A 15616-nucleotide genomic window follows, 5' to 3' on the forward strand; every position below is an offset into this window, starting at 1 on the left:
CCCGTCGCTGTTGTGACGCCCAGTGCCGGCTGCGAGGTCGATCTTCCCCTCGTTGACGCCGCGTGTTTACGAGAATACGTGTTTACCAACACGTTTCTCGTAGAAGTTTTGACTCCGATTGAATTTAAACGTCTAATTTAATGTGAAAAGTCCGACCCATTGCGTAACTTTGCACAATTGCGCAACAGACGCAGCGACATATCTGCATACCGAGTTATCAATGCCGCTTGCGACGATAACGTATATCGGCAACGATTTCTTCTTCGCAAAGTTGTGCAACTTGCTCGTCTTATGTTGACCAATTTGTTGCATAATTTTACAAAAAAGTTCGCAATTTCTTTTTTCTCATTTCATTAGTGTGTGCGCTTGAGACAAAATTTGAATGTAATTAAACGAAATGCGCGTAGCAACAGGTGAGAATATCGTCTTTTTGATGAGACATCAATATCTGTAAACTGTGTACTCAGCTGTTTTTTGTGAAAGAAAAAAAAACTGCGGTTGTTTACTTAATTAGTGTCCAATTCGAAGCGCTTATTTTCGAGGCGTAATTAGACACTGATTTGAAACTGACGGTTTTCCGACGCACGCATAATTTTGCACGCACGGTGAACGGTCCGATACGACCAAGAATATCTTCATACGCAGGTCGCATCCAATGGCCATCACTCACGTGGCCAATCTATACGTCGAGTGAATGCACGCGACCCAGAAATTTCCAGACATTTTGCGTCGTACATAAGTCCGCAGACTATGTTTAGGTGCATTTTCTTTTTCTACATACAAGATACGTATGTACGTAGCGCCGGTAATAATAGTATCACGGTGAAATAAATTCGATCTGAGCTCCGTACTTATGTACGAACCGTTCATTAAAAAACTCGCATTTTGGGTCAAAATTAAAAAAAAATATTATTGAATAAGACGGAATTGCAATATAGGTATCACGATTATTGGAATAAATTTACAAGCGAACAAAAACCATCAAATTTGAAGTGACTGCGCGTATTTTTTTCAGGTTCAACATTCGTATCGTTGATGACAGCAGATGTCAATGTCGATCCATAAAGAAGCGTACAACGATTTACAATTCGCCTTGTAAAAAATACTTTGTGAAGCGACGTAAAACGTCTCGACGGAAGCAGAGGATGAAACTTTAATTAAGGTAAAACAAATATATACATATATTTGTTTCTTTATATAAAGGCAGAAGTTTAATGAAAGTCAACGCTGTGTTGCCAGTGAGTAAAATAATTCAATTTATTCGAAAATGTGTAACACACACGTTCCGACTCGAGTGTACAAACACGATCTGTCTTGATGAAATACTTTGTTGTCGCATTCGCATCGGTGTCGTGCGCAGGAGCGAAATATAGATATCAGCGCGCGCTGAGGTGCCGCGAGGGGAAAGTTTGCTATCAGCGAGTTGCTTGTTTTTACGTCGTGGGATATGCTGATCTCGACGCGCAAAACTATCGGAGCGTAAACGACGTCTAGCTGTAAAACATCGAAACAAAATTTCCAGATTAAAGAGGGTCCCGCGTCATGTTTCTCGGCGAATCGCGTGATAGCAACGGCAAGCCCGGTAACTTTTTGCTCTTCTTTCGTCATGCAATTTCTATCTTGACGAAAAAAATGCCAGGTTTTTATCGCTGAGTTAATAATAGAACATTGAGTCGAGATATAACAAACAAGAAAACAGGAGTAAATATTTTCTTGATATCGCGTACTACAATATTGCTATTTATAGAACTAATATATAACATGAAACCTTTGTACAATATAATTCGCAAAAGTACCATGTAGCAAAATAATAAGCGAACAAACGCACGTATGATGTTTGTTCAAGCTGATACCTTGTCGGTACTGATGATAACGCGAAACAATATTTTGATAAACAAGTGTAAAAATTTTTTATCACACAAGGTCTTACGTAATGACTCATTGTTATGCTTCGATTGTTATTCACAGACAAAAGCGTCTAAATTTTACATTATTTGTGTTCGAGATAATCGAACGCGGGGCAGTTTGATTTTTCAGATTCAAGTGTACATTGATAAAATACGCGAAATACATGCGCAAGATAAGAGGAGACAACGTTTAATTATAACCAGAGAAATGTTTTATCTTTGCGCGAACCAAGTGTCAGACAAAGTCCGGTCGCGATATCTTCTCTCTCTTTCTTCTCTCTTACAGAAACTACGATCAAACAACTTCGAAAGATGATTCGAAAGGACATCTGACGCGGATGCGAAATGTATACCGTTAATCGATCTGATCCTGATAGAACGTTCACATCTAATTGGCTCCGATCTATTCTCAAATTGAAGATCTAGTCGAGAGCGGAGTCGATAATCTTCATGGACCGCTTCGAAAACAGGTTTCCTCGCTGAGCAAAAGCACCGGAAGAGAATAGTTACTACAAACGCTTTATATATTTGTTCAGGACGACACCTCAAAACGTCGCTCCGATGCAAAAACCGACGCTGAAGAAGGAGAACTGTGCGGTGATGGAAGAACGCAGAAAGAAATGAGAGCTTTCTCATAACTCTAATAATCGTACGTCACATTAAAACATTTTAACGTTTAAATAATTATTTATTATATAAAAGTACATTACATAAATGTTATCCTATAATAAAAAATACAATTGTTTTATTATACGATAAAATTATCGAAGAAAGTAATTTGAAACATTTTGTGCCAACTGTAAACTATAAGTTCGGAATCGTGTAAGAACCAAAGCGAAGACATTTGATGTGTAACATAGCGCAATTTAAAGTAGGAAGTAAATCAATTACACCATTTATAACGACCTCGAGATTTTACATTTATTTTAAAAATGCGCTACGAGGTTGAAGTGTTCAATAAGCGTCACGTGTGCGGGACACGCTTCATGCTAAGAATATTGATCGTGCGAATCAACGTAGCATTCGAGTAAAATATCACTAAGTAAAATTCGTTGACGTTATTGTATAAACGTACTATAAATGTTCGCTTGTTTATTTACATGTCTCTTACATAAAAATTCATAGGAAGATAAATTTGAGAAGATACGGATCAAAGAAATGCGATCCGCAATAACCACATGAATGATACTATAAATACCGTGAATTAACTATTGCTGAACGCAATAACAAAATTTGTGGTCGTACTGATACAATATCATAATAATCGCAAAAAAATTATAATTTGCATTATAGTATGGAAGTTTAGAAAAAGTTTCAGTCTTTAAAGAGAATGACTAGTTTTGACTAAACTAGTAAACACTTCAAATTGTCAATTCAATCGATTCCGGAGACATCGCCGCCTTTGCGATAATCAGCGTTCGCGAAAATCGTGAAATTGTTGTAAAGTATCACGCAAAGTATGCTACCGCGATCTCGGTAACGTAGGGTGGCGTGTCCCAGACGTTTCAGGCCGTCGATCACTTGTTTTGGAACGCCATACTCGTAAGTCACTTCCGACGGAAACAATTGATGATGTATTCTCGGCGCGTCCACCGCCTCCTTCACGGTTTGGTCCATCCAAAGGATCTTTGCAGTCGCCTGAAAAAAATAAGTTTTGTTGACAAAACAACGTCAATGAAATTTTTTTCAACTGTTTCAATGTAAACTCTTACGAACTTGAGACACTGCGGTTGTAATTTTTGTGCCACCAGCGGCACCAACAACCATCTTGACGTCGCCGTGACGATCGACGAAAACGGACGGCACCATCGAGGACAGCGGTTGCTTCTTAGGCGCGATGTAATTGTTGACACTGGGTCTTATACCGAAATAATTGATTTTCGACGGAATACTGAAATCGTCCATAGCGTTGTTCAGCAAAATACCGGTTCTTCTGCTGACTATTCCGCTCCCGTAGCTGCGAGATAAACGAAAAGTAGTCGAGCGACAGTCTTTGCGACACACCGGCTAATAATTTTTAGAAAGATTCTTTGCGTAAGATAAAACAATTATCTGATAACTTACTAAAAATTAATGGTGCTGGTCACTGACACGGCGTCGCCATTCGGAGCCAGTATCGATATGTGAGCAGTACCGTGATCCTCGGCACCGGCGTAGATGGAAGAGCCGTAGTGTCGCGCGTCCTTCCACGTGTGCTCGTCGCTTATCTTCTTTCGTATTTCGCGTGCGAAGCTTTTCGAAGTCAGATTTTTAAGTATCTTTAAAAAATCAAAGATACAACGTCGTTATTAGATCGAGCAGATTGATGAAGACTCGAGAGCGACAGAAATTTAGTTTTTCTATCAATTTTTCAATACACGTAATATGTACTCTACGTATTGTATATTTACTTCAGTCATATTAACAAAATCTGGGTCGCCCAGATTCGCCCTAAATGCGTACGCGTGTTTGAACGTCTCTATCATTCTGTGATACGTAAGAATCGTCGCGTTAAAATCGGCCACACTGTCCGGCGTGAAGCCGTATTCGTCGAAGACGTTGAGGATAAACGTGAGAAGAGCACCGCTGCTGGGTAGACCCGTGGTGAACAGTTGCGTGCCGTCCGAGAGGTTCGCCTGAATCGGTTCGTTCCACGAAACTCTGAATAAAAAAGAAAAGTGGAACAATGGAAAAAAAACAAAACAAAAGAACAATATTATTATTTGTAGCGCTCTGCGGCAAATACAATCTTCCGATTACTTGTATTCGTTGAGGTCCTGCATCGTTATGATGCCTCCGAGTTCCTTCAGATCGTCCACGAGAAGCTGTCCAATCGTGCCGTTGTAAAATTCCGTCGCGTTCTCAGCGATAATTCGCATGGTTTTGCAAAGCACGAGAGGTTTGATTATGGATCCCGGCTTCCTGAATTCGTTGGTCGCAGGATCGACAAATAATTCCCTGAAAAAAAAGTGAAGTAACAAGTATTTTTTATGGAGCAATGTGCTGTATCTTTTTTTTAGATAAATATTTTATAAGTTATGATTGTACAATATGTTAAACTACTTTACTTCAACTGCACGTATTTACCTTAGAGTTGGGTCGTTATAAATGCTTTTCTTATTGTACATAAGGCCATCGTATTGTACTAATGTCAACTCGTAGCCCTTTTCGCAGAGCTCGATACTCGGATTGAACAACTCCGCCCATGGTAAGACGCCGAATTTTTGATGGGCTTCCCAATAACCGGCCAGTTCGCCGGGAACGGCGACCGACAATGCGCCTATAAAAGTATGTAGGAATTTATTCTATATATTTATAAAGATAATAATAATGTTACCATTTTTTTCTGTTTTGTTAGAAAAGCTACTTTAAACGTTTTGTTTCAAACTTGTATTTGTTTTTTCAAATATAAGCGCGTCTACGTCATTTGCTTGCCCCACGTTGAATAAGTTCCACTTGTCGTTCGCAACGTTACCAATCTTTGCTTAATTTTTGATGAAAACAAGGATGAAATGGGTGCGTTCAGACAACTCAACGGTTGAGAGATCATCACTTATGATAGGACTATTCTTCAAAATCTGCTGCGGTTCCAAAAGTATGATCCACTCAGAAGTGATTATCTCTCAACCGTTGAGTGTTCTAGAAACGCACCCAATGATTCCACGAGCGTTGCAAACGGCAAGTGGAACTTACCCGTGATTAGTCTCCTCCCCCTTCGTTCGCGCGACACCTCGAGACCAGACGGCCGTCCCGCTCTCGGTCTTTCGTGCAATTTTATTTTCCGAGACGAGATTTGTAATTGCAAACAAGTTCCGGGAGTGTTTAAATACAATATGGAGTGATCTGTCGCGAACTGTTGTTGATCGGCATTCGCGATCGCGATTAACAGCCTAACACGTGAGTATCGACTCGTCAACTTTCGCCTCACCGGAGTTGACTTAGAAAGGCGTGAATTTACCCACAAGCGCGCGAAGTTGTCGCAAGACCGTTCAGATTGTCGCAGGTCGTGGTTGTTATATGGCGCGCGTAACCGTACGTTGTACAGTGTCTTTCGTGCGTGTATAATTTTCGCGTCACTCACATCTTAAACGATGTCGGATTATCGGGAGTGCCGTGATAAAGATGTAGTTTTGATTAATTATCGGGCGTGAGTGTAATTAACAGTGAGTGTAACCTGTTGATTGTGTTATACGTGCAAACAAGTGGATGGGTCAATAATGGAGTCGATCGCGGATAAAACAGGTTGTTAAAATTGTTGATGTCATCTCTCCCGAATTGGTGAGTCTATGTTACGTTAAATAATATCATATTATTTTATCAAGTTTAATCGAAATTTACCAAGCGAAGACACATTCGCGGGTTTTCCGTGAAACATGGTGGCGTTCGCCGCCAATGGTGCTCGATCTCTCGCGTTGAGAACGAGTGCCCGGCGCGTGGATCTTTCGTAGATTGTCATCATAAATCCACCCCCTAATCCCAAACTTTGCATGTTGACAAGACCGTTGCAAATCAGCGCCGCCAATGCGGCGTCCACCGCTGATCCGTTCCGTTCTAAAATTGACCTAAAAAATTCCAGTTTTTTTTTAAAAAAAACCATCGATTTCAATAAGTCCATAAGTAACTTTCCCAACGCGATTTACAATCTCGTTTTTCAAATCTCATTCGAGACTTCGCGCGATTTACCCACGTACTTGCCAATAACGGCGCATGGCACACCATCTGCGCAAACGGCGCCACGTTTGAAAGTTCTCAATTCGCTCCACGACGGCGGCTGCGTCTCCACCGGATCAGGAGGTATCAGATTTTTATTTTTCTGCGTATGCATCGCTGTGTTCCGGTGGTAAGACAGAACAGATACGATTATCGTGAACAAAAGTAGTATCGTCATTATCGTACCAATTATCACCATCCCCGCTCGGTACGCTCTGTTAGTTATTCTTTTAACCTCTTCGTGCGACAAACTGTAAAATATAAAATCTTGTTGTCAGCCGAAAAAGAAAAACATTATCGATTCGTGTAATGAAATTAATGCGATCGCTACAAAGTAGTGACCATGATAGAATTCATACAGCACCCCGAATTTATGTAGATGTTATGTGATTGATAAGTATCTGAAACGACGCATAGATAGTCGACAATAATAGTGCTGTTGCTCAAACATTGCAATAATGATTCGGTGTTTGACATTTGTTGTTTTGAAGGATAAAACTTCAAGAACGTGTCAGGATAATATCATTAACTCTAATTTTGTAAACGTTGTTTTTTTTTTTTTTTTTTTATAGGTAATCTTGTAAACCTTGACATTTATGTCCGACGCGAATTTTTATTATTTACGTAAAAAATCCGTTAAAATTTATAGAGTTTTATTCACGATTATAAATTAAAGAAATGACATTTGTTTTGATAGTTTTTTTAAGGTTTATTTATTTTTTTTTTAATGTACCGAAAAATGTATACGGTCAAAGACGTTTTAAAGAATTGATTCTAACACATGTCAAATAAATAACGATTATATACATGTAAAATCGTTATTTTTTTATTTCAAAAAGTTTTTCTTGTCAAAATTATGTACAAAAATAAATTTTTAATTTCTCGCTGAGATCTTCGCTAAAGTAAACATTTCTTTCTCGCGATCAAAAAAAAGTTCAGACCTTTTTCGAAGTGCGTACTATGACATTTTTACTTAGGGGAAAGAAAAACTTAGGAAAAATTAAGGAATTTTTTACGTTGTAAAACAAAAAAGAAGTGGAAAAAAAAAAATAAAAAGGAAGACAATGTTGTAACTTGCTCTGGAAATCCAATCGTTTCCTGTGAACGTAAGACGTTCGTGTCCAAGCATGACTTTTATCGCTTGATATTCGGCAACACAATGTCGCTGGCATTGTGTTCTCTTTTACCGTCGATTCTCCTCTACTATAACTTTTTTTAGGAAAAGGGAGAATTTTCATTAAGTAGAAGTAGAAATTTCCACCAAGTAGTTGTTAAGATATCTCATCTTCAAAAATTGCTCGGACATTTAACGTCCAAAGTTTACGTGATTAACATTAATGTTATTACTGTCGCTATCTATGCGTTGCTTGAGATATTTATCAATCCACTCGTATAAATAGATATATATTGCGCGCGAGCGTCGAAAACATACGCATCCGTAACATGTCGGAGTGAACGTACGACGGAATGGGAGTCTGATGCAATAAGTTAGCGCCTTCAACTCTCAATAATCAACTACCGACTGTTAGTCAGTTGTCAGACATTCGTTGCAAAGGACTATATTCTTCAATATTACATCCAACCGTTCAGATCGAAGACATCAAAAGAGTTTTTAAACGGTAAGCGAAAGTAATATAATCACAATCTTGATTGTTGATAGGTTAAAAATGCTGAACTGTAATTGATCCCTTTTTTCGAGTCTTATTGCTTAAAGATTTTTATGTTCTAATTCTCTCACACTTATCATGAGTTTTTTTTTATTTGACAAACAAGAGTCGCGCATCTCGCAACAATACATTAAAAATCTTTTCTCTTAGTGTTACATACAACGTATCAACTGAGAACGTTAAACTCGAAATTGAAATGAACAACCTAGATTATATTATAAGCTCAACAATTGAGATGGTTGTATTCTAAGTGACTGTTCTACCGATAGAGCAGTTTCCTCACACACGAGAAGACAAATTGATACATAATGTGCTGCAATTCACAACTTTATTATTTATCAACGTTTCTGCTGCAAAAATCTGCAATGACGCAATGTCTCTCTCCAATGCGTAATAATCGCTTCCTAAAATGTCAGTAATAACATCCGAAATATCTACTTGAATTCAAATACTTGATCGTACGTGTCAATAAAATTATGGAATTAAGATTAATTATCTTATTTGTCAAATTTCGCGCTGACATCTGCGTTGACTTTTTGGCCGTTTTAATCAGAATGTACGGAAAAAAACATTTGCTAGAATAGCAAGGAATTAGTCATTATGTGACCAGATTTTTGTTTTGTTGATAAAACAAAAAATGCAGCAGACTCAACAAATTTTTCCTGCTTACCATATAATAGCAACCCTTTTTTTCCGTGATCGTTTTATTGTTTATCATTGACCTTTAAACTACATTTATTAAAATAAATAAATACGAAATTATCTACGTTAATGATAAACAATTCAAATCGAACAACGCGCTTACTAATCGCTCGCTTCTGTTGAACGCGACTTTTGAATTTTAGATCTGAGTTCTCGATTTGCTCTTTTTTTTATTTTTTAACAGCGGAATATTTTAATCCTGTGACAGTTGACAATAATAAGTAAGAGGTAGATAATTTTGCTTGATAACAAAAAAAAAAAAAACAAACTGAGATTGAACGATGACGTGCTTGAATAAAGTAGACTTTGTCTTTGGCAATGTACTTGTTTTTGTTGCTTGCGTATGTACTTTTTTGTTGTTTGTTTATCTACGATTTTCTCAAGAGATAATTAATACTCGCGAGAGTGAGATAATACTTAGTGATATATTTTATAACGAGTGTCGTGTTCGACGGCATGTGCGTGTGTGCGTGTCCCACACTCACTTGGTTATTTTAAACCTCTCGAAAACTCGTTTCGACCTGCCGCGCGAACCGAGGAGCCAAGTAGTTCCGACGTCATCCGTATCGGGAAACTGACCAGCCTCGTGACTAATGAATTGGCGCGCATCGTCGGCACTGGTGTACACGGAACTCGTGCTGGACGAGGCCGAGGACACTCTCATGGTTCCTCTCTGCGAAAAGCTCCGTTTATCACACCGACACAATAAAGGAAATTACACTTGCGTTCAAATAACAGACGTTATAACGGACGTTGTTGTATTTTAATTGTCAACGAATGACTGGTGTGTGACCAGTCGCATTTTTTTTTTCAATATCCCAGCAAACACAAAGTAACAGTAACGTAACATTAATGTTATAATTTCCCACTCAACGATGTAACTGCAATGCAACATGCAGTACGTAGCAGTTACATTGTTGAGTGGGAAATTATTAATGTTACGTAACTGTTACTTTGTGTGTTTGCTGGGTATCATGCAACAACTGACGTAAAATAACATTTGTTGTTTTAAGTTTTTGTTGCGAGTGTAATCCCCGGCCTCTAAATGAGGAGATTTTTTGAACGTACACCGTAGAGCAATAAAAAGAAGTTTCCTCTCGCGCAGATATTGCATTTATTGCTCCGCAATGTATATCCACTTCGCGCTTAGCGTCTTTTGCTCGATCAATTCCGATATATTTTCGTATCACTCACGTGGAAGACATGCCGTTTACTCGTCACCATCTACAACCGCTGCTCTATCCCTCGAACGGGGCTCACGTCGAGAAATTCCACGTCATATCGACGACTCTCTGTTTACATTTCGGGCAGGTGAAACGTAATTTCGATCGGAAACACGGTGTTCGACAGCTGTGAGTGCTCGTCACGAGAGCGCATGAGAACCCCTTCGTTCTTGCTCGTCAGACGTACAAACGAGTACAAAAAAAGCGAGACAATTGATCGAAAGATAAAGAACTATCGTGAAAGAGAGATATACGTGCACGAGTCGATAAATTATCGGAAGATGTATCCACCGGTGACGATTTCACGCACGTTTCGAAAGGAACGCAGAATCGCGAAACGACGCATGCAAGTACATCAGCTGAGCATTCGTCAAAATCGATGCGAGTGTGCGCAATGCCACGGCAGGGCCGTAGCTGTAAAATATATTATACAAAAACTACGGACTAAAGTATAGAGAGACGGTGCATAAAGTCCTAACTTGGGCGAGAGTTGGCTCAGACATGCGGGGAGAAACCGGTCGTCGTTATATTATGCCTAAAATTTCACTAATTTTGAATAAATATATAGCTGAGTTCTTTTCAAATTAAAAAAATTAAAATATAGCAAAATAATTTTTATTATTTGGAATTGCTATTATTTTAAGAGACCGATGTTATCTTTTTCAAATAGAAATAACGGTATGAAATCAATTTTTTTAATTAGTTATTCCTTCAAATATTAAATGAAAGTATCAAATCTCAGTTATTCCTTTATTTAATTTCAAGTAAAATTTGGTGTGGAAGTAATTAGTAATTAGAAGTAATTACTATCTTAAGTAGAATCAGTGCATTGCACTAAAAATCAGTAAATATTTACTGATTCAATAGTTAAGTCCTCCACTGACAATGAGTCAAATATTTACTGATTTTCAGTGCAATGCATTAATTCTACTTAAAAGAGTACGGACTTGTAAGTCCGTGGTAGACATTATATAGACTATATTTAAGTTGGTACTGTACACACATTTTCTGCATACATATGTACAAACGAGTTTTGAGACAAGTATGGCCGATATGGTTACTTCTCCCGCCACAGACGTGACGTACTCCTTCGATTTTAATGCTCCGTCTTTCTATTTCTTAGTCCGTGACAAAAACTTGGTCCAAAGTTTGGAAGAATCGTGACTTTCAAAGCGTGATTTGTTTTCGTCACAGTGATAAAATTGTAAAAATAACATCTCGAAAAGGGCTTTAGTACATACCTGCCGTGATCTCTCACGCAATCCTTGTCTATCCAATGCTGCAATATCTCATCTTCGTAATCATGTCTATAATAGTCGCGCGTGAAATAAATCGATCTATTGGGAAGGTCAACGGAATTGTACATTTTTTATCGACCGCACTTTTTTCGCGTATATATATAAATATCTATTATAATATTTTGCTGCAAAAGATTCGAAGTCGCGAATTCATATGTCGAGGCGAGTCCGATAAGCACGCAAGACTGGCAACTCGAAACCGGTGTGATTAACGAAGGATGAACACAACAAACGACCACTTTCGACCGTGATGATATACTACCTATATACGGGTACAACGGGTGGGTTACAACGACACAGAACGAACTGACGAATAACGTTGCAGGTAACATGTTTTGAAAGTAAGAACCACAGGTAAAATTCGTGTTTATCCTTCTTATGTACTTTAGATCGGAGTGTTAGATAACAAGCGCCATCAGCTAATTCTGTTGTCTTCAGAACTTCATTTTTGAAATATTTCGTATTAGTAAAAGATATATTGGGTAATATGTACATATATATTTGTCAAGTTTCATATTTAAATATTTGTAATATTTGTGTACGCGGTAAAGAAGAAGATAAAGTCGGTAAAAAGACTTTGCGCGTTTTTTTAAAAGAGAAAAAATGTTGCGTATATTTGCATGCACTTTGTATCAACAGCCAATTTTAATGGATATCCTTGATGGATAATTTTAACTCGAAATTTTAACATTTGTCAAAATTAGTGATCGATCAAGATTAACGCATGAATCTTGACGTCTCCTCTTGTCTGCCGACACTCCCGACTATCTTATATTTCCATAATCCTTGCGTGAAGTAGCGTATTGCTAGAGAGTGGAGATAGAAGGGATGTTATCAGATTAATAGAACTCAACTCGATCCCGGCAATACTCAGATTTAGAGGATTTCACAATATATATATATATATATATTTTCTTTTAGATTCGGGATTTTTTGTGAACAATTACGAATTTGATCCAGCTATCAGGTGTTTTTATTTGCACTATCGTTATACACTTAGACATCGTTTGAAACTCTTTGTACTTGTTAACATCGACATACAACATTCGCACCCGACGAAGTTCCTCAAATCTCTCAATCATTGATCAATAACAATAACAACAACAACAACGGATACGCAATTGCGTTCGCGATATATCGTCACTCCCTACGTATAATCCCGTAACTCCAAAATGCAAATTTTAGAGGAGAGCAGTTTAAAAGCTCAAAGCTTCATATAGTTTCTCTAGTTAGTAAGGAATCTTTCGGTTTTAAATTTTTACCTTACTTAGGAATATTTTTTTTTAAATATTTGGTGACCATAAAGAACATGACTTTCTAAGTGTCACTATGCAATAAACTGAAAATTCCCGTATGTGACACTTATGTAATTATACGTAGGGAGTGACGATATATATCCAAGCTGCACATGCGCAGATTCTAATTGACGAGTTGGTTTGACCGGCAGCTCGGGCTGTGTTCGTGGACAAGCGAATTTTAGCGAATTATATTGGACGTTGGTGACGTACGCGTTAAAAGTTTTCTGTGCGTACCGTAATGTATTCATTGCTCTTTACAGATATATTGAATTGTTCGGAAAATAGAGCGTAGCGTTTTTTAAGTGAGATTTAAAGGTTTATCGTGTTGACTCTCACATAAATTATACCGTTTTTCGATCGGTACAGGTCGAATCGCTCTCGGACCGATCATATTACTCGACCAAAGTAACGTCATTCATCACTTGCAGTATAACAACGTGTGAGAGACGTGATATGCTTTTGAAATCCAAAATGAGAATCACGTATCAGACGTGTGATATGCTTCCAAAGCTGAGAATCACATATAAGACTCGCGATTTCAAGGGATGGAGATAAGAAAGGACTGGAAATAAAAAATAGAAAAAAAAAAGAACAAGTGAGACGCCAACAAATGGACAACTTTTTCATCGACAATGACACACATCGTCGCCACCATAGACACATAAGAAATAGACCGCGTGTTTTCTATTTTCTCTGTAAAGAGGGAATGGTCAAAACGCAGACAAGGACAAATGCTTTCACTCGTGTCTCTAACCTTGTTTAGTGATGCGGTGATTGGTGGGCAAGAAAAATAGTAGGTATGAGAAATAGCGTTGTGGGACGATAGAAAAACGCCGAGCAATAAAGGGGCAAAAGTGACAGAAGTCGATTGACGTCCCGTGAGGTTGCATAATGATACCCACTCCGGACGCTGAGAGACAGAGACATGAGTGAAAGCATTTGTTTCGCTCTGCGTTTTGATTCACTTCTCCTCTTACACGCGCAGTCTATATTTCTTTTATATCTATGATCGCCATTTAAATCAAGATTAATCGCTTCGGAAGCAACTCGTACCGATCAAAAACGCTATTGTAAATTCTCGTATACGGTGCTGTTTGATGTTTTTCGCGCGATGACTCGTGTACATATCGCGAACGTGTTGTTTAATGGCAACTTATTAGAAAACGCTACGAGAACTTTACGAACGATACAATATATATGTATCTATCTATTTTTTTTTTCTGTATCACCTGTAATAAATCAAGAGGCATACGATGCCTCGCACAAAGTGTGTACGCGCAGCGAGATCGATCATGACTCACGCGAGTTCAGCCAGTTCAGCTAAGATAGCTTGTACTGTATCTCGGCAACGGCTGAACTAATTAAACTCTAGTCTCAATCGAGAGCTGGAATTTCAGTACATGTGTGAGAAACGGTTTTTACTTTTTCTCTCTGTATCCTACGAACGGAGATACAACGTGAAGTTCCGTAAATTTACGTCTATGGACATTTTTAAAAAAACGTTGTCGCATATCGTCAGACGCTCCATATCTTTCATGACATAGCAAGCAGCGTGCCGACAATAACCCAATAACACATTCAGTCTAATTATTCATACATTATACATTAATTATCTCAATATTATATATTACTTACAATCATTATTTCTCAATTCTATAATAACTTTCTATCATTACTTTTTACACTATTAACGCATTTATATATTATCGTCTTTTCATATATAATATGTTATTGTATATATATGTATAATATAAATAATTAGTTAGAGAATGATGAAATATACACAAATATGTGTATATTATCGGTGGGATGAGATATAAATTAAATAATGTTTTTTTTTTTTTTTTATTCGGTGTAGTCGAAGTGTACGTGATTGGAATGACTAGTTTCTAAATTGTAATAAAAAAATACGCGCGCGAATACCAATTTCTTCGCATACTTAACAATCTCACGTGTATTTAAGTCGGCACAGCCACTTCATCAGCGTAACACAGGTTAATTACTCGGCATATTGATACACACGTGTAATTGCGCAAGAAAGAATTTCTTGTCGCAATTACATTACATATACAGAGACAAAGCAGAATTATTCTCTATTTACACGGATTGTTGTACACACAGTTTGTCGCAGCGGTGTCGGTTCTCTAACAGCTATTCGCACTAGAAATTGTCGCTTGTTTTAATAAATGTAGCCGCTAATCATTAATCGAGTAGACGTTAAATCGGCGAGAGAGCCACGGAATTCACGTCGAATAAATACAATCGTTAATACACCGAGCAAAAACTTGACATTTACAAAAAGTACAGACGCGCTTCTTACCGCAGTGTGAGATTCACTTTCTTTTTGTCTTTTTTGTTTTTTTAGTAGAAGAATGAACGTCGCGATCGATAAACTTAAACGTTTGTAAACATTCTCTTCACATCTTTGATTCAACGTTGTTATCGCTTTTTGTCAAAAAAAAGTTGTTCGGGTGTTCGACTTTTCTTTTCTCTACCTACTATGAGTTCCCATTATTCACTCCGGCAAATTAAAGACAAATTGGACCGGAACTTCTCGTGAATAACGAGTTCCCGCGAATTCGTCACGCCGACGCGACGCGACGCGAACTTTCATCAAGAATGATCGGAACACGATCTACGATTAATTTCTCTTCCTCTCTCTCTGTCACGACAAGCGAGCGAAAATTCTTTGAAATCCTCGGATTCGCCGAGGGTGTATTAATCAGTTTTTTCGTTTTTCCTTTTTATTTTGTGTATGTGTGTGTAACAGATGGTTCCACGTCACTGTTGCGTGCATAATAGGCCGCGTTCCGATATTCACTGCCAGTACTG

The 15616-nt window shown here is 38.0% G+C and overlaps 2 protein-coding genes and 1 long non-coding RNA gene across 4 annotated transcripts in view; 2 read left to right on the forward strand and 1 right to left on the reverse strand.

Moving 5' to 3' along the window:
• The first annotated feature begins 58 nt into the window (after nt 1-58).
• On the forward strand, nt 59-2603 carry LOC109855793. The gene is made up of 3 exons (XR_002250333.1): nt 59-938; nt 1016-1162; nt 2194-2603. It is a non-coding gene; the product is annotated as an uncharacterized LOC109855793 (long non-coding RNA).
• Nucleotides 2604-2653: 50 nt separating this feature from the next.
• LOC109855786 (gamma-glutamyltranspeptidase 1-like) lies at nt 2654-10795 on the reverse strand. The gene is made up of 10 exons (XM_020430382.1): nt 10160-10795; nt 9451-9638; nt 6578-6847; nt 6225-6448; nt 4974-5166; nt 4647-4844; nt 4298-4547; nt 3972-4165; nt 3624-3864; nt 2654-3545 (listed from the first exon to the last, which is right to left on the reverse strand). The coding sequence occupies exons 1-10, from the start codon at nt 10187-10189 to the stop codon at nt 3282-3284; spliced, it is 2052 nt and encodes a 683-aa protein (XP_020285971.1). The 5' UTR covers nt 10190-10795; the 3' UTR covers nt 2654-3281.
• The window catches only part of LOC109855790 (phytanoyl-CoA dioxygenase, peroxisomal-like), a 42301-nt gene continuing 32344 nt past the window's right edge, over nt 5660-15616 (forward strand). The window contains exon 1 of one of the 2 annotated variants that reach the window (XM_020430390.1): nt 5660-6164. The gene's annotated coding sequence lies outside the window, so the exon portion shown is untranslated. Of the gene's footprint in view, nt 6165-8011; nt 8216-15616 lie in introns of those variants that run through there. The other variant, XM_020430389.1, reaches the window with a different exon arrangement.

The sequence above is a fragment of the Pseudomyrmex gracilis genome, unplaced genomic scaffold, assembly GCF_002006095.1.
Source record: "Pseudomyrmex gracilis isolate BER0280 unplaced genomic scaffold, ASM200609v1 scaffold_99, whole genome shotgun sequence".
Taxonomy (NCBI): Eukaryota; Metazoa; Arthropoda; class Insecta; order Hymenoptera; family Formicidae; genus Pseudomyrmex; species Pseudomyrmex gracilis.

Excerpts from the sequence above, each read along its gene's own strand:
- LOC109855786 (XM_020430382.1), bottom strand. The coding sequence starts at position 10,189 with ATGGTGACGAGTAAACGGCATGTCTTCCAC. Across the intron at positions 6,848-9,450 it reads GAGAGGTTTAAAATAACCAA|TTTGTCGCACGAAGAGGTTA; the intron begins GTGAGTGTGGGA and ends TATATTTTACAG. Across the intron at positions 5,167-6,224 it reads CGCGAATGTGTCTTCGCTTG|GCGCATTGTCGGTCGCCGTT; the intron begins GTAAATTTCGAT and ends ATACTTTTATAG.